The 27,121-nt window shown below is 41.4% G+C and overlaps 2 protein-coding genes across 8 annotated transcripts in view; one reads left to right on the top strand and one right to left on the bottom strand.

The window, feature by feature from the left end:
• The window catches only part of Sgce (sarcoglycan epsilon), a 69,855-nt gene extending 57,124 nt beyond the window's left edge, over positions 1-12,731 (bottom strand). For 2 of the 6 annotated variants that reach the window (XM_063242628.1, XM_063242632.1), the window contains exon 1: positions 12,530-12,731. In XM_063242628.1, the coding sequence (XP_063098698.1) occupies positions 12,530-12,638 (109 nt within the window). In that variant the 5' untranslated portion in view covers positions 12,639-12,731. The remainder of the gene's footprint in view (positions 1-12,529) is intronic. The other 4 variants (XM_063242627.1, XM_063242636.1, XM_063242622.1 and 1 more) reach the window with 3 other exon arrangements.
• A 146-nt stretch (positions 12,732-12,877) lies between these two features.
• On the top strand, positions 12,878-25,762 carry Peg10 (paternally expressed 10). 2 transcript variants are annotated; one of them, NM_001291007.1, is given in 2 exon segments: positions 12,878-13,128; positions 19,490-25,762. In NM_001291007.1, coding segments are annotated over 1 exon segment (2,400 nt in total). In that variant the 5' UTR covers positions 12,878-13,128; positions 19,490-19,616; the 3' UTR covers positions 22,016-25,762.
• Positions 25,763-27,121: the final 1,359 nt, after the last annotated feature.

Raw genomic sequence — 27,121 nt, 5'->3', positions numbered from 1 at the left:
GCTTTGCACCACTAGATCTGGCCAAGGCACTCTGCATGTGCCTAATTTAATCTTGATGAAACCAGTGAATCTATCAATGTGTCTGGAGGTTATAAGGGCTTAATTTTAAGGCCAAGTGGAATAAGCACTGAAAACAAGCAGATATTCTCTTGAATGGCCCACTTCTCTGTGGACTGAGTTGTTATCACAAAGAAAGAATGCACTCAGTGCCAAACAGATCCTCTTTTGTTCTTTCTCTTGTTCTAGCATAGTAGCTCTCCAACTATGTGGTACATAAGAATTACAGATCAGAGCCATTTATATCAAACTACACCTATTCACATATTGTATGTTATGGGTAACTTAGCGGAATTACTAGAATAACTTTAAATCTATGGAATTTTTGCCTTACACTCTTACTTTTAGAACTTGACTAATGCCCGTAAGATTAAATGTCATTTCATGTCTTTGGCTGGTGAACTAATATGAATTGCTCATATTTTCCAGGTCCCATATAAGAACAGCCTGGTTGGCTTTTATAGGATCTCAAAAGCAAATCTGATTGGTGGCTCAATTGTTTAAAAAAATTCTGAGTAAAATAATTTTAACACATTTCCATAGATTTAGCTCTCTTTTCAGTGTTGCTTTGAGTGTATCCCTTTCTTACTGGTCTACATTGGTCCATCTAAATTCTGGTTCTGACCACAGAAAACTGGAGCCCTATAAATTTAAATAAAAGAATCACCTTTTTTGCCTCTACTCTCCAAGCAATATTGCTGAAGGCAAGACATAATGCCACAGATAGTGCAGCTGCTTAACCATTTAAGTCCTATATTTTGGAAGAGAAATCTCAGGAACATGAAAATAACTATTTATTTTTAATTGGGTGTCCAAGATAATGGGTGTACTCCACTAACTTGCTGAACAGAAAATGAGTGGAATCTATACACTAACAAATAGAGAGGACTCACTGGAAAAGGTATTTTGTTGATTTATTTTCATTCAAGAAAGACCAATGCATGTTTCTCTGTGAAAACAAATTTCACTAAGATGGGAAGATGTGACTCAATTTTTAAAATATTTGTCCTATCCACAATAGTTCATAATTAAATCTAATGTGTGATAAAATGTCAGTTTGTAGAAACTGGCTCTTGGGTTAACAAAGATAATTGTGCTCAGAAATCTTAAAAGGAAGAAAGACAATTCCCCTGTGTTCACTAGGTTTGTGATCATCTTTGTCATAGTTATTCCTAGGTTTAAGTTTTGCTCTAATTCACAAATACAAAAGCAATGAATATCGTATGGCCTGCATTTACATAGCCCAAAGTAAGAAAATATTCATACACCCAGCTGGGATATCACTGTATGCAATATAAGCAACAGTTCAATGCTTCCCCTCCAAAATAATCAAAGTCTGAATTAATCCAAAGGTGGTTGCATGCCCTCAAGTTCCCCAGATACCACATGGTGCTGAAAGTTTTACTCTTAATATCCTGTGATTCATTTTGAGTCTCGCAGCGGCATGATTCCATTCCATCTGGCCCGGAGGAAACACTCTCTGAAAGATGTTACCTCTTCCCAAGACTGAGTAATTTGCAGACTGGGGGAAGATAGGGTTGCTAGTTAATAAAGGCAGTTGAAGAGCTGTGAGTAGAAACTGATTGCTGATGAGCTAATCAGATTGTCAAGGGGTAGAAATAATAAATCGTAACTTCCCCAGATATCACTGTCCAAGTATACAGCAGGACATGCCAAATAAAATTTAATCTGATTAACACAGTTACCTGAGAACCAAACTGACAAGCCCTCCTTAGCCCACTGATGCCTCTTTTCATATTCTAGTCTCAGGGGAATCAAAAACTTTCTCGCCAGGAGTTGAGTATACGGTTTTCATCCCCCATGTCTCCTTCCCTCTCTTACCCTCCACCTCAAAAAATACCTCTGTTGCTTGTTTTTTTCTTCCTTTCCTTTATGCAACTCTTCTTAACATTTTTAAAATTGCTTCTTATATTAAAAATTCTTTTCATATACATCTTTCCAAAAAATTGAGCTGACCATTATGCATATCATTAGCTACCATGTTTTGAGTGCTAAGTCTTAAATAACTATAGCAAGGCGATTTTACATACACTAATTTCATCCTTAACATAAACTATATGAAATATCAGTATTAGTTCCATTTTACAATGAAAAGCCTTAGAAAATCATGTAACATCATCAGATGTATGTTAATTGACAGAGTTGGATTTTCAACCCATTTTGTGGCTGACTGCATAGTCTATGTCATACATACAACAATTTACATCCAAATAGTTTAATAAGAAAGCAATTTGTAAACCATATATTTTTATGTAATTTTAGATATTATTATTGTAAGCAGATGTCACCTTCAACTTACATTTCTCCCTCGAAATGATAAATTGCTCTTACTTGTCAAATAGAAATAGCTGGCAACAAGGCAAAACCTCTGCTATGCAGGAGAAAATCCCATGTCCTGTGTACTAAAGTAAAAATAAACAATTCCCTGAAAGAAGCAAATGAAAATTTTAGTGAGATCTTATGGGAGAAAAAGGCTTTGCTAAGAATTCTCCACCACAATCTCTGCAAGATAACCTTCGGAGAAGTGTAATCGCAAGATTCCAAACCAAGACTGCCAGAAGATGCAGCCTCCAAGCAAGTTTTTTTCACCAGAAAAGCCTGGCCGGGCAGAACACAAACACTTAGTTCATACGATTGAAAATGATTTGAATTTAACAATTTTTAGTATAAGCTAAAAGGTACGATGTAAAATAAAATAAAACCGAAGTATGAAGTGGCAGTGTTTAATATGTGAATCTATGGAGACGAAGTGTCTGGATTCAGACCCCCGTTTCTGTCTGTCGGGCAAGTTCTTGTGTGTCTCTGTCCTTGAATTTCCTTCTCTGATAGGAGTACAGCAGGACCCACATTGCAGAGGCATTGTGAGTACTACATGAGCTGCTACCCTAAAAACCTTTAGAAGAGTGTTTAGCATGTAACAGATCCTCAACACAGAACTATTTTTGTATTTACTTTTCAACTAATATGAAGAAAAATTTTGACCTCTCTCAATGTGATTTTTAAAAAATAAATCTTCAAATGAAAAAATTATAATTCAGCTGGGATTACATGGCATTTTTTCCATGATTGTGGCACATTAAAAATGACATTTCCGTGGCAGAGCAGGAGGCTACCCAGGCATGGCCAACAGCCCTGCAGCACCAGTCATACCAGATGCTACTCTGTGACCATCCCAAGAACTTAGAAGACAGTATCCTAAAGAGTCATCCTTCTCAGCATTGAGTCAAGGCAGACCAGCTAAGAGCTATACTCTAACCCTTCTGAAGAAAGTCAGCTGTAAAAGAAATGTATTTGGTATGCGTTCTCATAATTATAAAATCTTTCATATTTATTGTAAGGAGGTAATAAAACAAAGGCAAAAAAATGCCATGCACATAGTATTCAACTTTGCACTAAACAAAACTGGGTGGAAAATTAAATATCCAATATAAGAAATATTGGTTTGATAGAACAATTAATAAAGCTAAGAGTTACTAGGGAAATTCACATTTCTCAGGTAGTTTTTGCTAGTTTGTTCAAAAGGCCTGTGAATAAAAGTTTCAGTGTCCCCTCCGAGAGAGAGACAGTACTATCACAGAAATGCTGGATAACAAAGTAGTTACAGAAGCCCTTTAACAAAGGGGTATATAACATGCGTGGTAGCTCTACACATCATTAAAATTTAATATCCTCATAGGTGAAATGCAGGACCATTCTAAAATTAATTGAATTAGTGAAAGGCAGAACACAAAATTGCAAGCACTCTGCGAAATCTAGTGTAATAGTGCAATCTAGTGGAAAAGGATCAAAAGGCAATATGTACATACAAGCTATTGGGATGGGGAGGTAAAGCCTCAGGAAAAAATTTTGCTCAAAGTAAACACATAACAATGCTTACATGAAGTTTCCAATTAAGAAACTTCTAAAAGAGAAACCTTTTCATATTGGGTATTTACTTTAACTTACTTTACAGAAGCCACACATTCGGACCGTAATAACACTAACAGCACAACATGAAAGGCAGGAACTATAAAAGTGCTCTTGCGTCTCTGCTGCTATTGTACCAATGCCACTGCCTAGGGCATTCATGCCCGGTAGTCTTTCCTCCTTCTGTACTCAATATATGTACTTATGTACATATATTTGTACATACAAACATATCGTGTGCCATGCTCTTCCTCACACAATGGGATACGCAGTTTTTTCACTTAGAACGTAACTTAAATCTGTTTACATAATACCACACGTTAAGCTTGCATAGCTCTGTTTTGTGCCTCAATCACAATTTATTTACTATCACCTTGAACTCAGCTTCATCTTCCCCTTACAATCTAACCCTCTTCCAACATTGTTTGATGCTGAACAGAGTTCTATCTACAGTTAGCAGATAACACAAATCTTAACATCTCATTCTGACTAACTCCCCTCGAAATTCAATCCTGTAGTTTGTCAATTTTACCCTCTCAAAATATCGCCCCTATTTTCACTGTTCTGTCTGCACCATGGTCCATGAGGTCACGGGGTATATCCTGCAGCCTTCAGAGGGTCAGCTGCAAACTATTCACACCCCGCAATCTTATTACAAAGCAGCTAAAGAACACTTTTTGAAATGCAAATTTGATATTGTCCTGCTTAAACTCCTCCAAGATTGCCTGTTGGTCTTGGTCTAAGGATGAAAGTCAAGCTGGTCTGCCAGGTCCCTCACCTGTTTCTAGCTGCGTTTCATACATTTGTCCTTCTCTTTCTGCCCGGAGTCTCCTCGGACTTCTCTCAGCACTTTCCCTTCTATAGGTACTAGCGGCTCCGGGAGCTCCACAGAGCTCTTCTTTTTGTCTCAAATACACCTTCCCCTTTCAGGTCACCAACATTTATTCATCCTTTGCTACTGACTACTTCCTTGGAAAAGCTTCCCAAAGCCAGCCAAATCGCCTATTTAGACATTCTAATAATATTTGTAGGTCTTAGTATAACAGTGCTAACATGTATATGATCATTTGATTAATCTTCATAAAATTAATCTTGAATAAATTATTTGATTAATCTCCATCCGTCCCACTAATACAAAAACTTTTATCCTGGCCATGACCACGTATGTGCTCCCACCATCTAACACAGCGTCTCAAAATCACTCAACACTCCAGAGCCCAGTTAACGCAACATTCCACCAAATAAATAGATAAAACACTTATTAATTTATAAAGTTGACCAAGTTTTTTCTAGTTTTTCATTATCATCAATATTAAAATAAACATCCTTTTTTTAAAGCACTTTCACTAGGATAAGCTCAACTTTTAGAAGGAAAACCGTTAGACAAATATATATTAGTTGTTCAGAGTCTGATAACATGTAGCAACCAGCTGTTTCCACTTCTACTGTGCTAATCTTTGATTAGAATGAACTGGGAAACTACCAGAAAATGAACAGTGTTAAACGTGTTACATGATTAACTATTGCATAGGAGAGAAAAGCTTGGATCATTTTGCCTTACACTGAGAAATGCTAATCTGCTGCCAAGGAAAAAACCAAAAACCTCAAGGCTAAATTCTCCTATTCTTTTCTATACAGAGGTAAAAAGCAACTATAAGTTCAGGACTGCTGCTGAAGAAATAGGGAACTAAAATATTTCACCTTAACTTCTATAGGAAAATTAACTGTGATCTCTTTTTTCAAATTCGCAGTGAACCCCGATCTCCATAATAATCAAAGCCGTGGCCCGATGAATAAGTGAAAAGATAAAGAATTGGAAAGAATTACACGGAAGTTGCCTAACTCCTAAACATTTTTTAAATGCCCTGCGGCTTCGTTTATCAGAAAAGGAAGTTAGTCCTCCTGTGTCACAACAGATGCTGCGGTGAATCCCGTGGTAGAGGCTGCCAAAGATCCATTCTAAAAATCTGATTAGTGTCCAGTAATTAGACAGAAAATGAAATGTGCTAAAGATAAGTGATTTATAAATATCACAATTTAACCCTCTATTACATGAAAAATGTTAGATGCAAAATTCTACCAGAGTGACCAAAGAAGACAGCACTTTTACCTTATATCAACATAGTCATGTTTCTAGGAATATAAGGATAATTAAGCCAGCAATGAATGTTTTGATGCTACCAACTTGTTTCCCGAGATAATGTCTACAAATTTTAAGACTCAAGCATAGGGAGTTACTACTTTCCCAGCCGAGGAGCAAGCACAGCATCGGAGGAATTGCTAGTAGCCTCCCACATACCGGATGAACTGAACGGCTGTGAAGCCAGAACCTCACCTGTGAGCAGTTCGCTCTTGAAATATGAGCACAGCTCAAGAACGCTTGTGGCATCTCTAGCAACTGGAAAGTAAGCCATTCTTAGTTGTTCTGTGCAGTATTACAATCACACAGAATGTGTGTGGCACTTTTACAAGAAACAGAATAAAATGTTGCTCAACATTTAAAAATACACTTTCTCTGGTCAAAGCCACAATGACTCTATTTCTGACATAATCACTGGAGTAGAGAGAGTTTTGGGTGTGCAGGAGTGAAAATAGCATGCCAAAGTTGGTTAGAAAAGATGAGAGAAGAATTGTCTCTCCTCTCTTCACTTTTCTCCTGAAGTCCCCCATCCTATGTAATGTCCAGGGACGAAAAAAAAAAAAAAAAAAAGTTTGTAAGGAGATAGAATTGATGCTCTGAAGAGGCATCCAGAAGGGTAGCCCTGTATCCTCCACAAATTCATTTTGAGCAGTTGCACTTTTCGAAAGAACTGCTCAAGACTGAGAATGTGCCCATGAGGGAGGTCAGAAAGCAGCCTAACTTGACATGGAGTGAACATAAAGCGTAGGTACAGAAACCAACTAAGACAGGAAGGTTTCATTTTGCCATTGAAAACCAAAAATTGTAATTGCAAATGTTGCAAAGAGAGATAGGATATTGCAAGGGGATTGGGGCAGTTACTGAAGGGACAACTGCCCCATAATTTCCCCTCGGGAAGAGGCAGCTGAGGACTGAGCTGTTCTGGGCTGGCTGCCAGCTTCTTGCCTACTCCCTGGTAGCCCTGGACACCCCCAGCATCCATGACCACTCTGATGAACAGCCAGCTCCACAGGACAATAAGAAACACCAGAGAAAGAGTAACTCGTGGAAGCAAGCTAAAGCCACACCACCGTGCAAGGAGGAGAAAAAAATCTTGTATATTCTTCTTGGATTTTCATGTTGGACATAGAATGAGAGACAGAAGAAATTGTTAAATTACCCTATTGCAGCTATTTTCAAGAGATTAACTCACAATACATAGGACCATTCTTTTTAGCCAGTTTATCAGGGAAAAAAATAAGAATATATCTATCACAAGTACCTGTATCTATGACACTAAAATGTTACCACAGCCTTCAAATTAAATGCTGCAAGAAAGGTGACTGTTTTGCTATTTTTAAAAGACTGGGACAAATAAAGTTGATTCTTGTGTTCGGCTGCACTAATTGTTAGAAAGATCTGGTGTTGAAATTTATGTGTACCCTTCACCCACTGATGCTGGTTCTGCTTCCCCAAACAGAAAGGAGTTCCTGTCTACTTTGACTCTGCTGAAAGCTAAACACTTCCAGATCTTTGAAAATGCCTCCTAGGACAGAACTGCCAGACCTCTCAGCACCATCTCCAGGCTGTCCTGGAAGCTGTCTAATTTGTCAGCATCTGTCTTCAAATGTGCTGGATGGAAATGGACACAATCCTACAGGGGTGGTTGATTACAGCAAGGAACTATTAATTTTTGCGATGCACGGACACTATACTCTTAGTAGAACCTAACTCAATTTTTTTTTTAGCCACAATATGCCACTGGTTTGTATTAACATTTTTCTTAAAGAACTCACCACACAGCATCCCTCCTTCCTTTCACACCGATGAATTATGATGTATTTACTGTGTAAAGTATCTTTTTCCTTTGGCATAGCACTGTACCCTATTTAAACAATGTTGAGCTCTACATTCTGTTCTCTGTTTGTAACAGTTATCTTTTGTTCAGTTATCCAAGAATTTTAAAGTAAGCCTCCTAGACCTGCAAAATCACTCATGCACATGTTAAAGAAGAGAATACCCAGGGCAAAGGTTTGTGACCCTGCTAGGGTTATTCCCTAACTCAAACCCAGTAACCCACACTGGGGGTCTGGTTCCAGCCTGCTCTGGCTCACAATGTTGCTGATTGCGCTACAAGCCATCTCACACCAAAGAGCATCCTGCAGCCTTGAAAACTGTGCACTGAAAGCAATATTCACTTATCTTTCAAAACAAAGGGTAAAAGAGCTACACATATTAAAATCACAATAATACTAAAATATGTATGTGCACGTAGCAAAGTCCAGAAGAGCAAGAGAATCACTGTTAATGTTTGTTCTAGTGTCAGGATATGGAGAGCTGGGGGGAAAGGTGTTGTTTGGTTTTTGTTTTAATTCAATATTGTCTTTACTACAGTTACAATGTTCAAAAAATAAAACACTGAGAATTCCACAGAGAGAATTTACCTTAAAAGCAGTCTGTGCTAAACAGCTTTAAAAGCACTGAGATTATCTGTTGCTACCAACTTGCAAACTCTTAAACAGAAAAACAGTCATCTGAAATGACTTGTTGATACCTAGAAACTCTGGGCTCTGTTTTTCTTTAAATTATGCACTGCTGGTTTAGACTTAATATTTCTGGAAATGGGGAGACAGCAGATTGGAGAACTAGATCCTAAAGTTTAGACAGTGTCTGGATTGTGTGTGTATTTGTCTGTCTCTGTTGCAAAGGTTAGAATGGTATGGAAAGAGAAAGTCATCCTGTCAATATATCTATGAAGGTCTGGAGCAAAGTATAAAGTCTCTCCTTCCAGCCCAAGAATCTCTAACAGACATAAGCCCATACCATACCTACCGTCATTTTCACACTAAGCATAGGAAGTAAAATGAGTGACAAAAATATACATTTAGGTTTTGAGAACAGAAATATGGGAAGGTAAGTATTTTTTTTCTAAAGGAGAGGTAGCGTAAGTATTGGCAACTAGTAGAAAAGCAAAGAAAGTGGCTGGTTATTTTAAAGAAAATATGATCTGTAAATTCCACACTTATCAAAATCATAAACAATCTGAATACTTGACCTGAGAATTTTTTATGCCAGGATTTCTTCAGTGCTTCAGTATTTTCTTTAAAGGGTAATTTTCATCAATGGAAAACTAGTGTTAGAAACTAGACATATTTATTTTTACTTCTGTATGTTTGCCTCTAGTTTTTATGGTGTTGTTCCTTGCTGCTTTCCATGTCTTTGAGACAGGTGAAAATTCCACATTGCTTAGAAATATAATTTCCCCACCATATTAGACATTATGCTAAATACATGAGGTATAACAACGGCTGTTAGCTTTGTGGGAAAATGTCATAAAAATGTGTGAAACAAGCTATATAAAGTCCAATTATTATTTGACAACTGAAAATGCTACTTTGTTTAGAAATAAATTCGCGTACTACACTAGAAATTAAGTCAAATACAGGTAGTAAATTAGCAGGCTCCTAGATCTATAGCATGCAGTCATCTAAAAATGCATAAAATATCCAAAGAAAAAGTCTAGCTATTATGACATATGAAAATTCTAGTTTGTTTTCATATATAATTTTTCCACTACCCTATAACTTGATCTAAACACATGAGATAAATCAATTTCATACATATGTGGCAAACTGTCATAAAACAGGTAAAATGTCCAAATAGAAAATCTAGTTATTATTTGATAACTCCATTTCATTTTGAAATATAATTTTTTCACCATAGTAGCAGTTAAAAATATAAGTGATAAAGCAACAGTTTGATAGATCCAAAGCAAACTGTTATAAAAATGGATAAAACAACCAAATACAAAGCTTCAGTTATTATTTAGTAAAGTCAATAATGTATACTAACATTTCTTTTACTTGGCATCTAACCTGGTGTAAAATAGATTGAAACAGTCAACATCGGGGAGGAAAACTGTAGAAAATTCAAAATTCACTTAGTAAATATCAAAACAGTATTTAAAGCTCTTATATGCTGATATACATATTGGGGGTTTTTATTGGCTTTTAAAGGATTGTTTTTGTTAAAGTATTAATGTTTTCTGTTATTTTTAATATTGTTTTGTTGTTTTAGATAGCAATAAAGTTTTAGCTAAATTACCTATTGATGCTGCTTTTTCCCTTCAAAAATTATATTCTAAGCAAAATTTCTACATGTAGAAGAATATTTTATAACACAATGAAATACACCAAAATAATAACTATGTGTACATTACAATAGTGAGATCAGAGAAAATTCTGTTCTGATTACTGAATTTAGATATACATGTACTAAGGTTGTTCACTTGAAATTTTTATTAGACAAATCAAATTTATGGCATATCCTTTACAGAGCACTCTGCAAATGTAACATTTTATATTTAAAATTTAGGAAACACTTGAAGAAAATTAATTTCATGCTGTTTTTAATTTTTAGAAATGATACCTGGGACCCTACAAAAAATATAGATATATATATTCTTTAGATACTATGTAAGAATAAAGTCTGCAAAAGCACATTTTCTAATATTTACCGGCATAATTGCAAGGTTAAGAAGTTACAGGTGTCCTGGATTTTCTTAACCTTTTTCTCCCTCTGTATTTTGGACAATGATAAGGAATTGCTTTAACAGTGATAAAAATACTAATAATGCCTTCTTTATTTCTTAATCTCAAAAAATCCTGGGTAACATTTTGAAATGAAAAAAAGGTCAAACTGATTCAAAACTTCTAAAGTCTTGGATACATTTTAAAATTTGAATTTTCCTTACTTTTTATCTATACTAGTTTTTCACCTCACTGATTGTAGGAAAAAAGCTCTGTCTATGACAACTCGGAAAAGCAACTGCTAAGTATCTAACAGCCAGACAGTCACTATAATTATACTCTACCAAATACCTGAAATCCTGGAATTATTACACCTGCAAGGAAGGGGTAAACATTCATAGATTACATTAAGAAACACTTTAATAAAAGAATATTATGTTCACCCAACTTTCTAGAAAAATGTTTCATTGTTGGAAATACATACTACACATTTTTGATGGTCAAGAGTTTATTTCTAATAAAATGTAAGGTCTCAGCAAATAAACTGATTTGCTGATTCCTAGAAAGGCTTGCTTTTTGAGCTGGGTCTCTTCCACTTAGTCCTGTACAATGGCCAAATTCTTATTCATTCTCTAAGCATAAAATAAACCGTAGCAAGGTGAGTGAAATATACTCGATTTTAATCTTTAAAGATGAATATGTTTCATCTGTTTCAGAAATGTAACTCAGTTGTAGTCAATTTGATTTTTTCCTTTTAACTTAAACTTCTTTCACTATCATTAGCAATAGATTTTCAGTTTTCTTAGCACCTAACACTTTGAGGGGATTACAGGGAAATCCGTGTTAGGGTTTTATTTAGAATCCCCCTTTATGACTATTTTAAGGCTTTATAACTAACTGCAATTTTTCCTAACATAAAAAAATGTGTTTATGTGTATAAATTCTCGCAAAAGTTTGGGGGCAAAACTTCGCCCACCTGCCTCAAAGGATTTGTGCATTTGCCGCTACTGAAATGCACTTATCCATCCTGCAAGATTTAGCAAAATGTAATATTGCAGGGAGCGCGAGGTCTCTGTGTAAACCCTGCAATCACCACCAAAAACCCATCGCAGGGAGCCTTTAGAGCCCGCCAAGTACGCTGGAAGCATCCCCAGCTGTTTTCCATTGGTTTTGCTTTCTCAAAATAACAGCCTTGGAGGGGCCGTCGGTGTTGTTCGCAGCGCCTGGCTGGGGTTGACCGTGACCTGAACGCCTTGCTTGGCTCCCAGCACTTCAGAACTCAGCTTGCCTGGATCGGTAAAATCTAAGGAAAACAGCATTTCCGCCACAGAAAAATGCGCTTAAGAAAAGGGAAGAATTGGGTCTTTTTAATGTCACATTTTTGTATCTTGTATTGATCAGATTCAAGAAAAGGAGATAAAATGTATTTGTGTAGACTAGGGCGCTGATTGACACCCGTTTCCCTGGACGAGCATCTAGGCCCAGGAGCCTCGAGCAGGCTGTAATTCTTTTGCTCGGGGAGAAAAGCCGCACCCCGCGCAAAAGAATGGGGACCGACCCCCAGGTTGTGGCTGCCTGGTTCGAGAGAAATCCACCATGGGGGCTGGGCGTGGGGAAGAGGTGCCGAGAGAAGCAGCCAGAGATCGAATTTTTGCGCCCGCTAAACAGGGAGGGGCCCGCGGGGGCGCAGAGAAAAAGAACAGACCAGGGGTCACGCCAGGGGAGGGCTCAATAGAGCTGGGAAGTGGGGTGCGGGGTGTCCTGCAGGAAGGGTGCCATGGAGCACCAAAAGGAGCTAGCGCTCAAAAGGCGCGCCGCCGGGGTACCCGAACCTGGGAGGGGGAGGGGAGGCGGCCTGGTGGCCCCGGGACCTCCACATCGCGCGCAGGCCACTAACCTGTCAGTAAGAATGTGCCAGTGGTCGCGGGGCTCATCCTTCGTGTCCCCCGACCCTGCCTCGTCCAAGCACAGGGGTCTCCCAGCTCCCACCACCGGGGCAATTGCATTCTCGGCCTGCTTAGGCCGGCTGTCCTCGATTCTCCCCTCCCCTTCTTTTCTTCTTTCCTCCCAGCTTGGCCAGTTCAACATCAGCATCCAGCAACACCCCCCTTCTTGATCCCTTGCTCCCTCTAGCGGCGGGCCAGTGCAGCGTGGCCGCCCCCCCACATCCCCTCCCCCCCCATCCCGCCCCCGCACACCCCTCCGCCCCCTAGCCCCGCGAAGCACGCTGGGATTTGGCGCCCCCCTCCTCGGTTCAGCCTATATAAGGCTCGCAGTTTGCGCTCGGGGTACACGCGCTTCAACTTCGGTTAGTGTGTGTCGAAGAAACCTGACAACGTCCAGCGGAGTCCAGCGGAGAGGTCCACCGAGCCTCGCGGAAGGTCCACTGAGCGGCTCGCGCCCGCTCGCCCTGGGCGGCGGGGCCCCCAGTGGATCCCACGCCTGGCCAGGTGTGGGACCCCGTCCTTCCTGTCTTCGCAGAGGAGTCCTCGTGTGGTGAGTATGCGGTGAGGATGTTTTTTATTTTTAAGATCACATTCATTTACCCGTTTTTCTTGGAAGCTGCGGGAGATGGACTAGCGCCCCTGGATGTCTCCACGCAAACCTTGTCACGCCTTCACTGGCTGAACCCCAAAACTGGGAAACCAAGCCTTCAGGGCTTTGGTGTCCAGGACTGAGGTACAGAGATAGGCTGTGGTAGGACATGAGCTGCGGACAGTCATGAGCTGCAGACGCACATGAGCTATAGACCAGTTTGCTCTTCAAGAGCTCTATTAAGTGACATGCGCTAGAAACTAATTGATGCGTCCATGCGCTACAAACTGATAAGCGCTTCAGTTGCGCTACAAACTGATGCTCTGTGCGCTATAAACGTTTGGATGCGCGCTTCAAGCGCTGTGAACTGATGGGCGCTTCACGCACTGTACATTGACGCGCGCTTCATGCGCTACGAATGGATGGGCGCTTCCTTGGGATAGAGTCTGGTGCTTCATGCACTGCAAACCTGTACGAACTGCAGCAACGGATGAGCTGCACACCAAAGACAGACTTGCGCCTTAAACATGCCATAAATTCCGGGCTGCAGATGATCACTACAAAGGTGCTACAAATGTGGTGGGATTCGCCTTGTAACAGCACTTCATGCGCTGTACAGCACATGCACTGCAGAGGTACATGAGCTGCAGAACAATTTATACCTCAGACGCACTATGGGATGGGAATTGCTGCAGAGGTAGATGAGCTGCGAAGTGTTTTGTGCTACAAATGACCAGCTAGCGAGGGACGGGAGGTCCCCTGATTCTTAGAGGGGAACCTTTCACCTTTTCACCTTTTGGAATTGCTCCCATTCTGTCGGTGGGATCTCTGCATGATGGTGCTGTTAAACAAAATGGAGCCCCGGGCAAAAATTAGTGTTTAACATTCTGCCCACACCATTCCTGCTACAGCAGTGGCGTGGAGGGGTGCTGACTTTTGGCGATGGCAGGCAGATCAGGCTGCCTGCCTAGTTGTGCTTGGTTGAAGTGGCGGTGTAGTTGTCTTGGTGGCGCGAATTGGCGGCCAGCAACAGTTTGTGGAAACGGTGGTTTGCGGAGTGTGTGTGTGGGGGGGTGATGTCGGGGTTATTGCTCTTGCTGCATGAAATGAATCTGGATGTTGGAGGCTGGTGGGAGGGGTTTGGGGAGGGGGGTCCCTGGGAGAGGCGTGCAGACTCTGCAGCCCTGTAGCAGCCAGTCTCAGACCTGCCCCGCCCATCCGAGCCAGCGCGCCTGCTCTGCAGTAACTCAGAGAGCGCCTAGCGCCTCCTTGCTATGGCTTCCCTCCTTTGCGCTCAGCGCCGACTCAGAGCGCGCCTCCCTGGCAGCGCGCCTCCTCCGCAGCGCGCCTCCTCGGCAGCGCGCCTCCAAGAGCGCGCCTCCAAGAGCGCGCCTCTCCTTAGTCCTGCCCCAAAGCCAGCCTCCTCCCAGGAGGCTAGCCCACACCCCCGTCTCTCTCGGAGCCTGCCTCCTCTGACGTAGCCTGCCCAGGCCCTGCCTTTCCAAAGTTTGGCTCCTCCCTGAGGCTGCACCCTTGGAGTGGCATAGCACCCCCACTTTTGACTTTGCGCCTGCGCACTGTGCGCCTCTAGCCCCACCTCCAGCCTTCTGTGTCTGAGCCTGGCTGTACAGCCCCGCCCCTCTGCTGTTTCTGTGCTGCGCGGTTTTTGCTTTTTGTCCATTGGTGTCTAATTTAAGGATAATAATAAGAACAGGTAACAGAAATGGTAATAATAACTGGCATTCACAAGCACTTTTAATAAGTGCTTTGCAATATTAAATAACATGGTCCAATATTTGAAATTTCCGGCGGTAGGTGATGATGGGAACTTCTAAACTGACATGCCTTGTGCCGTAAGGCAATTTAATCGAATGCCTTTATTATAAGGGAGGAACAAATTTTATATGTGTCTTCACATTCAGTTTTTCGGGGAGACACCAGTGGACCTACTGGAATCCGATGCTTTGGTGAATCTAAAACAAGGGACTGTATTTCTAGGACTTCTAAGTGGTGGACTTGGTGCTTCTGGCTTGTTCTCTGAGCGAGAGTGAGGCGCGTACCCATGAAGCTGGGCATCTTTTCCGTGGCAACTCTAGGGATTAGCCTAGCTGGCCTGGCTACATATAATTAATTGTGCGTGGCACATGGTGGGCATTCATTAACTGTGTTAAATGACTGGAGTCCACTGGTTTATTTGTTATCTCGCTTGGTGTCTGCAGGTCTTTTCTATTTTCTTGTTCCTGTTTCCTATGGTGCTTTGATGTCCTGGATTGTGTTGCTGCCTTATCTCACTCACATCTAAAAGTTTCTGTTAAAGAAAAGTACGTATTTTTGAACTCCAATAATGTAAGCTGTAATTATAAAACCAATATTAATTTAAATTATTCCAAATAATTAGCTTTTTTCATAAAAAGCTAATTGTTTAAATATTCCAAGTAATTAGCTTTTTTCATAAAAAGCTAATTATTTGTTATTCCAAATAATTAGCTTTTTTCATAAAAAGTTAATTATTTAAGTTATTCCAAATAATTAGCTTTTTTCATAAAAAGCTAATTATTTGCTAGTACAGGTAATTAGCTTTTTTCATAAAAAGCTAATTATTTAAATTTTGGGCAAGTAGGTTATTAATGGTATATATTGGCATTTAAAATTTGTGTGATGTAATATAATGTGGTTACATTACAAAATGTAGATCGTTTTAGCTGGCATAAACATCTGTATAATTAAGATGTACCTTATAAAAGTATTACTAACTGAAGAAATTTAAAAACCTGGTTCTATGTATTAAAAACATAAGCCAGGAATTTATTATGGGGAGAAATGGGGGCTTTGGCTCTGTTAATTGTTCCACCTCCAAATTATACAATGTATGGGAAAGAATGTACTTATAATTACAGCTTTAATTAAGTCTGCTTCCTCGTTGGAAATTTATATTGCATATTAAAGAGGTTCAAAATATTGGTAAAATGCATATCAATAGTATTTGCATTTTTAATAACCCAAATATTTGGACATTTGAAAATTTCAGACAACTAATTGTTGCTTAATGGTGTTTCATTCCCTAAGGAGACATTTATATATGGTGTTTTTTGGCAACTGTTGCTTGCTCATTGGTGTGTGTAGGAGATAAAAGTTTTTAGAAGTCATTGTGAAGAGTCACTAATTAGTCAAATTACTTAATTCCTAAATAGAATAAAGCTGAAATGTTTGTCATATATAAAGATGATCTCTGCCCCAGGCAGTTTGGCTTTATGCAGTGTGACCTTTCCATTTTCAGGAATGGGACCTCTTGACCCTACCTTTCTAATAAAGCCCCTATAAGGGAGAATTTAAGGAGCCAGAGCTTTATAAATGAAATTAAGTCCAAGTGCTCTTTTGATCACTTTAACTCATGCTGCCCCTGCTGCACTGTTAACCCCCTGTCAAGTATCCAATTACTTTGAAAGTATTTCAACTACTGTACTCTGTTTTGGATTTAGAGTCCCTCCTGAATATTGCAAACTTGAGGACTTGAAGTGTGATATTGTAAAGGTCAGAGGTCATAAGCTGGTGACCTGGAAGGCTGAATGAGGCCTTGAATTTGTTCGAGCAGCCACTCACTGTCTTTAAAAAAAAAAAAAAAAAAAACCTGAACTTCTTGGGGATGGGAGGGGCATACATCCCCAAATTATATATTTCAGCCTCGCCCTATATCTTAACTTTGGCCTCTCCTCACTTTTAAATTACCTTCCTGCATAATAAAGGTATTTGTTTTCTTAAATAAAGTTATTTGAATTTTAACCCTTATTGCTCTTTTGTTTTCCCTAAATAATATACTGATTGCTTGCTGATGTCCTAATGTGATTTCGCCCCCAACTTTTTTTATAAAACCCACCCAGGGTCTCTGTTGACACGTTTCACCTTCCTGATCTAGGTCAAGCTGCACCAGGCCATACTGCCAATGCAATTCAGAATTCTTGTCTCCTTTTAAAAAAGTGTTACTGTCTAAATGACAGAAGTGGCACATTAGTCGCCTGAATTATGTGTATTAGTTCTTTAATGGGACATTGAAACTCTTCATTTAATAAATAAAATTTTCATTATGTCATAACTTTATATTGCTAGAGGTCTTAAGCTGGTGACCTGGAAGGCCATGTAAGGCCTTGAATTAAAAATACAGTATCTTTAAAGAGTTGGAGGTGGGACTGAATATCATAGGTTATGATGTGTTTATTGTCTTCTGATTGTTGTAAGCTTGAGTATTTTATCTTGAATGTTAAGTATTTATTGTTTTCATACCAGAAATGACTAAAACAATTAAGTAGCAGGGTTAAAATTATTAAAATGGCACACTAATCCCTGTCCTTCAGGGACCTTGCTTGCTGTGTGGCCACTCCTCCTAAGGACTCATCATCAGGACAGGACAGAGGGACAATTGCTGTGAGTGTTGAGCTAAGACAGTGAGGGCCTGAGGAGAAAGAGGGGTGTTATGAAAGGCTGAAGGCACAGTCATCATGTTTGATTAACACTTCTTTTTTAAATTTTTCTTTTACCCCATTGGTTTATATTAGCCATTATCCACCTAACTCTCTAATTAACAAATGTTTACTGCTTTGGCTTTAGGTAATTTACTGAGTACCCTTTTTTGCCTTTACAGGTCAGAGAGAAGCAAGGTGTATTGTATTTTAAGCTTGTGTTTATTTAAAGGTTTTAAATTAAACTTTTTAATTACCCAAATATATTTTAAACTTTTTAAACATTGATATACTATGTCTTTAAACTTGTGTTGAACTTTGTAAATTAGAAAGGTTAACACTTTTAAGTTCAGAACTCCCAAAAAGTTTTAAAAACCTTTGAAAAGTGTTAAACATTTAAAAGTTTTAAAAAAGTTTTATACTTTTGAAAAGTGTCAAACTCTTAAATTAGGAAGTTTAAAACTTCCTTTCACTGTAGTATAATTATGTTTTTAAATTCCTGTGTATTTAAATTTTCCAGATTTGTGATTTGAGTTCATTAAAAATTTTTAAATGATTACATCACTCTAAATGCATTTAACCCTACTTTCAAAAAGAACCCAGACGGATATTTTATTCTGATTTATTGTCATCCCTCATAATTAGAGCATTGACTCTCCACCCCACCCTATCTCCACACCTATCTGGGGTACAGCCCTATTCCACCTACCACTGTAAACTTTTAGGTGGGACTCTGCTGACAAATCTTGATTAAAGACAAGGGATTGTCAACTGGTGACTTACAGCACAAATAAAGCCCTGGATTTCTTTGACTAACACGATTTTTTTAAAAAATATATTTTAAAATATTTTTAGACAGGAAGTGGATGCTCTGGTTGCTATAGTTGCAGCCCCACCCTATTTATACAGAAAGTTATTTTTCTGTTTTCTAATTGCTGACTTTCTTAATATCAGTTAACAGGTATTGAACATTTACTGTGCAATTTATATGCATTAATTAAATCAGAATAAATTTGAGGTATCCTATCACTGGGCATGTTTAGGGGAAGAGTCCTGTTTTATGGCTCAGCTCTCCCTTTGAGGCTTCACTATTTGTTCAAGGGTCTGCATAATGAGGGTGAGACTGACAGATACATGATGTTGTTCAGTGTTGTTCATTTCTATACCATAGAGAATTGTCTTCTGAAAGTTAAATTATGATCAGAAAAGTAATTAGTAATTTCAGTAATTACTAAAAAGTAATTAGTAATTAGTCTTGCGATTTTTGTGGTGCTGGTGTTGTTGGATTAGGTGATTAGTTACTTTTTTGTAGAGGTAGGCTTGAGTTGTGACAGGTGGCCACAGTGCATTCCCTTTTACAGGACTGATGAATGTAGGGATTGTGCTTTTAATAGCCCCCTTTTTGTGGCACATTATTGGTCGGAATATTGACTATTTTTTTGCCTAACTTCTCTAAGAGTAAAAGTTATCATTTTGATGAATTTTGCCTAATTTGTTTGGTATCTATCTTTATGCTGGAAGTTTTTTTGCTGTTCCCTTGATACAAAACTTGTTTGCCATGTCTCAGCATTATTTTATGGTCTGTAAAGCTAAACATGCTGGTGACAAAGTTAATGTATTGTTGAATTATAATGAACAGGTGACTTTTGAGGAGGATAGATAACTTGGATATCTAAAACTGATGAGTTTATTGTCTACTGTCCTGATTGATAACTTTATTCTCGTTTGTTTTGAGGGAATATTTTCTTTGGTCACTAATTATTAATATGAACCAGTAGAGAAAGAGTATATTTTAAGTATCACCTGTTCTTTGCACTGTGCTGCTTTGAATGCCTATGTTGAATGTGTACTCTTATGTTCATTTACAGACACAAGCGGGTTTTGAAAACAAAGAGGAGGAGGGGTGGAAGAGGGGGCCCGGATCCAGGCCTCCAACCCCAGAGGAGCCAAGCCACGCCAACTCCTGGGAGGTCACCTCCCACCCCAACAGTTCCCATGGGCCTCGCCGGCTGTCCCCCACCTCCCCCTCCCCCTCCCCCCAACAACAACAACAACAACAACTCCAAACCCAGTGGCCACAAGAGCCCCTGCGTGCCCAACATGACCGAACGCAGGCGGAATGAGCTCTCCGAAGAGATCAACAACTTAAGAGAGAAGGTCATGCGGCAGTCCGCGGAGAACAGCAACCTGCAGAACCAGGTGCAGAAACTCTCGGAGGAGAACAGCACTCTCCGCGAGCAGGTGGAACCCATCTCTGAGGATGAGGAGGATGACATCGAGCTGCAGGGTGCCGCAGCAGCCACTGTCCCAGCCTTCCCAATTGAGGAGGAGGAGGAGGAGGAGGAAGAGGAGGAAGAGGAGGAGGAACAGGAGCAGGAGCAGGAGCAGGAACAGGAGCAGGAGCAGGAGCAGGAGCAGGAGCAGGAGCAGGAGCAGGAGGATTGCCTGGAAGAGCTTCCAGAGAAGTTCGATGGCAACCCAGACATGCTGGCTGCGTTTATGGCCCAGTGCCAGATCTTCATGGAGAAGAGCACCAGAGATTTCTCAGTGGACCGCGTCCGTGTCTGCTTCGTGACAAGCATGATGACCGGCCGTGCTGCCCGCTGGGCCTCTGCGAAGCTGGAGCGATCCCATTACCTGATGCACAATTACCCAGCCTTCATGATGGAAGTGAAGCATGTCTTCGAAGACCCCCAGAGGCGTGAGGCTGCCAAACGCAAGATCAGACGTCTTCGCCAGGGCTTGGGGTCCGTCATTGACTATTCCAATGCTTTCCAGATGATTGCCCAGGACCTGGATTGGAACGAGCCTGCGCTGATTGACCAGTACCACGAGGGCCTCAGTCGCCACATCCAGGAGGAGCTGTGCCACGTCGAAGTTGCCAAGTCGCTGTCTGCCCTGATCGGCCAGTGCATTCACATCGAGAGGAGGCTGATCAGAGCTGCTGCTGCACGCAAGCCGCGCTCCCCTTCCAGGGCACTGGTGCAGGCTCAACACCACCAGGCGGATCCCACCGAGCCCGTGGGAGGTGCCCGCATGCGCCTCACCCAAGAGGAGAAGGAAAGACGCCGCAAGCTGAACCTCTGCCTCTACTGTGGGAACGGAGGACACTACGCCGACAACTGTCCTGCCAAGGCCTCCAAGTCTTCACCGGCGGGAAACTCCCCGGCCCCGCTGTAGAGGGACCATCAGCGACCGGGCCGGAAATCATAAGGTCCCAAGAAGATTTTTTGTCACCGCATTTGCAAGTGATGCTCCAGATCCATCTCCCGGGCAGACAGACCCTGTTCGTCCGAGCCATGATCGATTCAGGTGCTTCTGGCAACTTTATCGATCACGAATATGTTGCCCAAAACAGAATTCCTCTGAGAATCAAGGACTGGCCAATCCTGGTGGAAGCGATTGATGGGCGCCCCATAGCATCGGGCCCTATCGTCCACGAAACACACGAGCTGATTGTTGACCTGGGAGATCACCGCGAGGTGCTGTCCTTCGATGTCACTCAGTCTCCGTTCTTCCCCATTGTCCTGGGGGTTCGCTGGCTGACCACCCATGACCCCAACATCACCTGGAGCACCCGCTCCATCGTCTTCGACTCCGACTACTGCCGATACCACTGCCGGATGTATTCTCCAGTACTTCAGTGTCTGCCACCAGCACCGCACCCGGCACTTTATTACCCTGTCGGCGGTTACAGAGTTTACCAACCTTACCAACCAGTGAGATATTACTTTGTGCATAATGTGTACACTCCAGTAGATGGGCACGTCTACCCGGATCATCGGCTGATCGACCCACACATTGAGATGATCCCTGGAGCACACAGCATTCCCAGCGGACACCTGTATCCACTGTCCGAACACGAGATGGCTGCTCTCCGCGAATTTGTGGCCAGAAACGTGAAGGATGGGCTGATCACCCCAACCATCGCACCAAACGGAGCTCAGGTTCTCCAGGTGAAGAGGGGGTGGAAGCTACAGGTGTCTTATGCTTGCCGAGGCCCAAACAATTTGACCATCCAGCATCAGTATCCTTGCCTGACTATTCCAAATTTAGATGACCAAGCACACCTGGCAACCTACATGGAATTCGTTCCTGAAGTTCCTGGATACCCCTCCTTCCCTGTCCATGCCACCTACCCCACCCACCACACCTACCCCACCCACCCCACCCACCCCACGCACCCCACCTATCCCATCTATCCCACCTACCCAATGGGATTTGCATGGTACCCGGTGGGACGAGATGGTCAAGGAAGAGTTCTCTTTGTACCTGTTGTGATCACTTGGAATCCACACTGGTACCGCCAGCCTCCAGTACCCCAGTATCCACCCCCACAACCACCACCGCCACCCCCACCCCCTCCTCCACCGCCCTCCTGCAGTACCTTGTAAATACCTGTCATGTCCTTCAGGGTCTCCACCCTTGAAGTTTATTCCTGTGCAGCTTCTCAATCAGTGACTGTGGGCTAAACTGAGCTCCTGTATCTTCAGGCCACCTGATGCACATCTCTGAAAGGCCACTGAAGGTCAGGGCCACCCTGAACTGGCACACATTGTAAAACAGAAGACCCTCAGCAATTCTGGAAACAACAGAATGCCCACAGACTCTCTCAGTGTTCAGCCTTGACTGCCAATAAATACGTTTACCGTTGCCTGGGTTTTACCTGGGGAACCCACCATCTAAATTATAGGCTGCCAGATTTTTTTTACAGAGAAGCTGATGCACACACAGGAAATGCTGATTTCTATATGGAGGGGGAGACAAGCAGAAGGAGGACATGACCTTTGTTGCAGTTTCGGTCCTCTGCATTATTAGAGACCGACGCCTTATAAAGGAAGCCACAATTAACTGGTGCAGTATGGAAAGGCTTCCGTGATCTCCTTGCTGCACCCACAGGAACTTCACCATCTTCAGACTCCACTTTCATGGTTCTTTAATTCTCAAAGAGCAGCAACTGGACTGGTTCTCCTAGGAGCAGGCAACCCCTCTCCCCCCAACATGGAACATCTCAGGCCTGAGAAGGAAGTGCAGACGGACTTGCATGGTAAAGAGTGTGCCTTCACATCCTGGTGCAAATCACAGGTACCCAAGAACTTCGGCTTTGACACAACATCTTACCATCACCATGCCAGTAATGGCTCCCATTCAGTGTTAACCTGGCAACCAGAGAATGCTGGTAGCTCCAGGCATGTTAGGTCTTTGTCAGATACTGTGACAACCTCTGGATCATGTCTGAGGGCTAAGGATAGCAAATCAAAAGGACTGCTGAATCTTGTACCCAATTCTTAACAGGTTCTGGTTCTTCAGAAAGAATTTTCATGAGTGCTGTCAATTGAAGTTTTAAAGCATCTGTCCACATCACTTTTCCACCATATGCATCTGGGCATTCCATCCCCTCATCAGGTGAAGCATTAGGATGCATAGAGAGGGGAGAGAATTATCATCCAAACCTGTGCATAGGAGGAATCAGAGCACTGAGTACTGTCTTGAGAATGTACACATCTAAGTGATCAGAGACTGACCTGAAACTGGATGAAAGGCCTCTGAAACCAACTCCAATGACTCAGTCCAGTGACACCTCTGGTGTCCTCTGGATGCTTTGTGCTAACCTGGGACTGCCTGACTTCTCTTAGCCTGGTCCCTTGCTACTACCTTGAGCCATTTGTCTAACCTCTCTTTCTGTTTGATTCTTTACTACTGCCATTAACCCTGCTGCAGGATCAGTGTCACCTTCTTGCCTGGTTGCTGAGACTCTATGTTGCTGCCATGCACGGAGAGGAAAGAAGTGGGCTTGCGGAAGCACGTGTTTCTACACAATTGCCAAATCAGTGTGAGCAGTAGGAAACCACATGATTTACATTTCTAATTGCCTTTCATGAAGAGGAGTCTTTACGGTGAAGTTTCTTTTTCCATCAGCCTCATCTCTTACACCCTCATTACTACCCCTCTTTACCTTGCATGTTTAAATACTTCCAAGTTTTAGCTGTAGTAGCATCTTTTACCAGTGTTTTAAAGTGGTGACTATGCTTTCAGACATTTCCATTGAATTATGAAGTACTATCCAGTTCTCTTTGAAACTAAGTAGAGATAACGTAGATTATTTCCCTACTGTGAGCGTCTTACACACTGTGAATGACAGGCTTGTCAGAACTGGAGTGTTTGTGAAATAGTTTGTCTCGTTCATCCTCAGTCTTACATTTTAATATTCTAAAATATCAGTGCTATCAATTGGGCCTTTAAAAATGACACAAAATGATAGACAAGTTCTAAGATGAATCCTAATTGGTTATTAAGTTTAAAACAACTTTTCCTTCCTTTCTTCAGTGGAATCAGAAAGCTTGTCAATCACTTGTGTGTTTTTTAGAGTAATTACTGTGGAAATGGTGCATTTTTGCTTCTGAACTGTCATGAAGTGTGAAGCAGTCACTTCAGTTTACCTCAAATCTTACTCCATCCTCCATCTATTTGAATTCAAGTGGTTCTGTGTCAAACTTTATAGTCATCCATTGATCTCTGAGCTGCAGAGGGCCCCCCCGTGGGCAGCTACCTGCAGCCCTGGCCTGTGCACACGGACATTTGCCACCGCTGCAAGCAGAAGTTTGGAGAAGTTGGCCATCACCAGGACCATCGGGGAGAGCATGCTGATGTGGGCTCTGAGCTCACTGAGTCCCTGCCACACATCAGACTGTTTCCTAAAGCTTGTGGTTACCTTTTGGCAGTGTGTGCTGTGCCTTCTTGTCTGTACTATCTATAACCTGTAGATGTTAAGGATAAGTAATCTTAAGTCTATAGTACTGAAATTTGGATAAGTTTCCTTTCTTTCAGCTGATTAGTTTTTTTGGGTCAGATTTATGTTTGGATAAGTTTCCTTTCTCTCAAATGATTTATTTTGGATGATCCAATTTATGTTAATTGGCTCTTTTAAGAATATCTTTTAGCATTTACAACAAAATTACCTTTTTTCATAAAAACAGGAAAGGATGTTAGAAAGGGAGCAAAATAAAGCAGAAAGGAGATAGATAAATCAAAACGATTAAATCAAGTAGGAAAAAAGATCGTAGTTGCTACTTGAGCCTGAAGAGAGAAGTAGGTAAGGATGTTAGAACAGGAAGTTGATAATCACTTTTGAAGGGCCAATTTAGTTTGAGCCAGGAGGTATTTGTCTTGATTATTAGTTTGATTAAATCACGTCAAGAAATACAGTGAGCTTGCATAACATATGAGGAGCACATCTATATGGTGTAGTCTGGAATTCTGTTCAAGTTTGCAGGTATCTCCTGGGCTCCTGAAATGGTCTGGCTGTCATCGACCACAGACACCTATATCAGATTAGTTCCAAGACTGGCAACAGAGAACCTTCTGGAAAGAGCTGAGCAATCATGGAAGACCACCTGAGAAAAGAAGAGCCCAGTGGGAACTACGTTACTTTTGATGGGACTGGAAGTTCTTTGTTGTTTCAGATTGTAGAACACTGTCGTATATGTCTGTGGAACACTACATTGTTTTAATTTCTCTTATGTTATCACTTTAAGTAATTGGGGGTATATAATCATAAGTATTTTAGGACGGGAGGGACTATTAAGTAATCTTAAATGGGTGGGGTTATTTAGATAGGATAGTATTATGTATTAGTTATCTCTTTTAAGTGAACACATATTTACCTGTAACCCTTTATCCTTGAATTGTTACCTTTAAGATTTCAAATACATTCAGAAGGAGCTGAAGGGTGTTCAGCCTATTGGGAGCAAATTGGACATGAATAAAAACCTATGGAAACTTCAAAGATAATTAGATGAATAATTGAGTAAAGGCCCTAGGTATTAACTCTAGGGAGCAAATTGTGAAAAAACCTTAAAAGTTGCAGGATGTTTAGGTATCCTTTGCGAAATTGTTGCTAGAACGAATTTGATTATGGTGGATGATATTCATGGAAGTTATAGCAGAGTGATGAATCAGGAGTCTTACTTCTGCCCCTGTCAGTATCCCTCCTACCCCCTCCCTTTTTCCCTATCCCCGCACTCCCTTCCCCACAATCCCTACCCCTTCACACTATATTGCTGTATTCTCTTTACTCTATGTATCTGTATTTACTCATGTTGTATCAATGTTATAACAATTCAATAAAGATTTAGTGGTTAGTGAAAATTGGTTCTGGTCATTTCAGCGTCCACCAGCATCAAGGGCATGGGGTGGGGTGAGGAGGGTGAAGGAGGGGTGGAGTGATGAGGGTGGGAGATGAGAAGAGTGGATGAGCATGAGATAGGAGTAAGGGATGGGAGGGGATGGGAGAGGATGGGAGGGGAAGAGGAAAGTGGGGAAGGGCAGGGTGGGATGATTTGGGGATGGGGTGATGTATAAACAACACGTGAGTCACACAACTCATATATAAAGAACACCTTTAGGAAATCAATCTACGTATTTCAGTTGCAACACATTAGCATATAATATTAAAGCAACCAATTAATAGTGACTTTGAGGACAGATTTTAATATAAATATTACTTGGATTATTGGAGATTTATTCAAAGGAGTATGGAAGGTCGGACAGTTGGGGAAGTTGACATGGGAAGTAAAAAGGGAATTGGGGAGTGAAGTTTGGGAAGCAGGAGTGGGGAGATGAGAGTGGGAGTAGGTTTGGGATGGGTGGTATATAAGTAGCACATCAGTCACAACTCATCAACACAGAACGTTAACGTGAAAGAAATCAAAGGTGACACAACAAATGTAATATAAATACAACTTGGCAGGCTACTGGAAATTTATTAATAAAAGTGGGGGAGGTGGGATAGTGGGGGAGTAAGAAGGAGATTGTGGAGGGTGAAGAGGGGAAGAGTGTGGAAGGGTGGGATTGGGGTGGAGGTGATGTGTTATGAATACAGTACATCAATCACAGAACCCATTATCAATGTTACACCCAGAATACCCCAGGAAAGCAACCAGTTCATTCCAGCTGCAAGACATTCACACATGTAAGAAAGCAACCACTTACTAGTGACTACGGTGGCATAAAAAATCTTTTAATATCAGCATTACTGGGAATATACAGTATTAATAGGCCTGTGGAAGGGGGCCATTGGGTAGAGTGGGGGAAGGTAGGTGGTAGAAAGGGGAATTGGGTAAAGTGGAGGGAGTTTGGAATGGAGTGGTATCTAAAGCACACATCAGTTACACCACAGTTCAATGATACACCCAGGATACCCAGGAAATCAACCAGTTTATTCTACCTGCAAAAATAACATGAAATAAAGCCACAATTAACAGTGATTTAACCAATCTCAGTATGACTTGGAATACTTAAGATTTATTAAGAAGAAGGGGCAGGGAGAGGGAGGGAAGAGTGAAGAGAAAGATGTGGGTAGGGAAAAGAGAGGAAGGGTTAGGAAGGAGTGGGGAAGGTGGGAGAGGGGTGACTGGGATGAGGGACACTATGCTGTATAAGAAATACTTCCCATTGTGACATCAGATCATATATTTAACTGCAGAACCCCAAGGATGGGC

This window comes from Cavia porcellus, unplaced genomic scaffold (genome assembly GCF_034190915.1).
Source record: "Cavia porcellus strain 051 isolate PalLab524CR breed Dunkin Hartley unplaced genomic scaffold, mCavPor4.1 scaffold_2, whole genome shotgun sequence".
NCBI lineage: Eukaryota > Metazoa > Chordata > Mammalia > Rodentia > Caviidae > Cavia > Cavia porcellus.
Note: the sequence above shows the minus strand (reverse complement) of the source record. Positions and strands in the feature narration are given on the sequence as shown.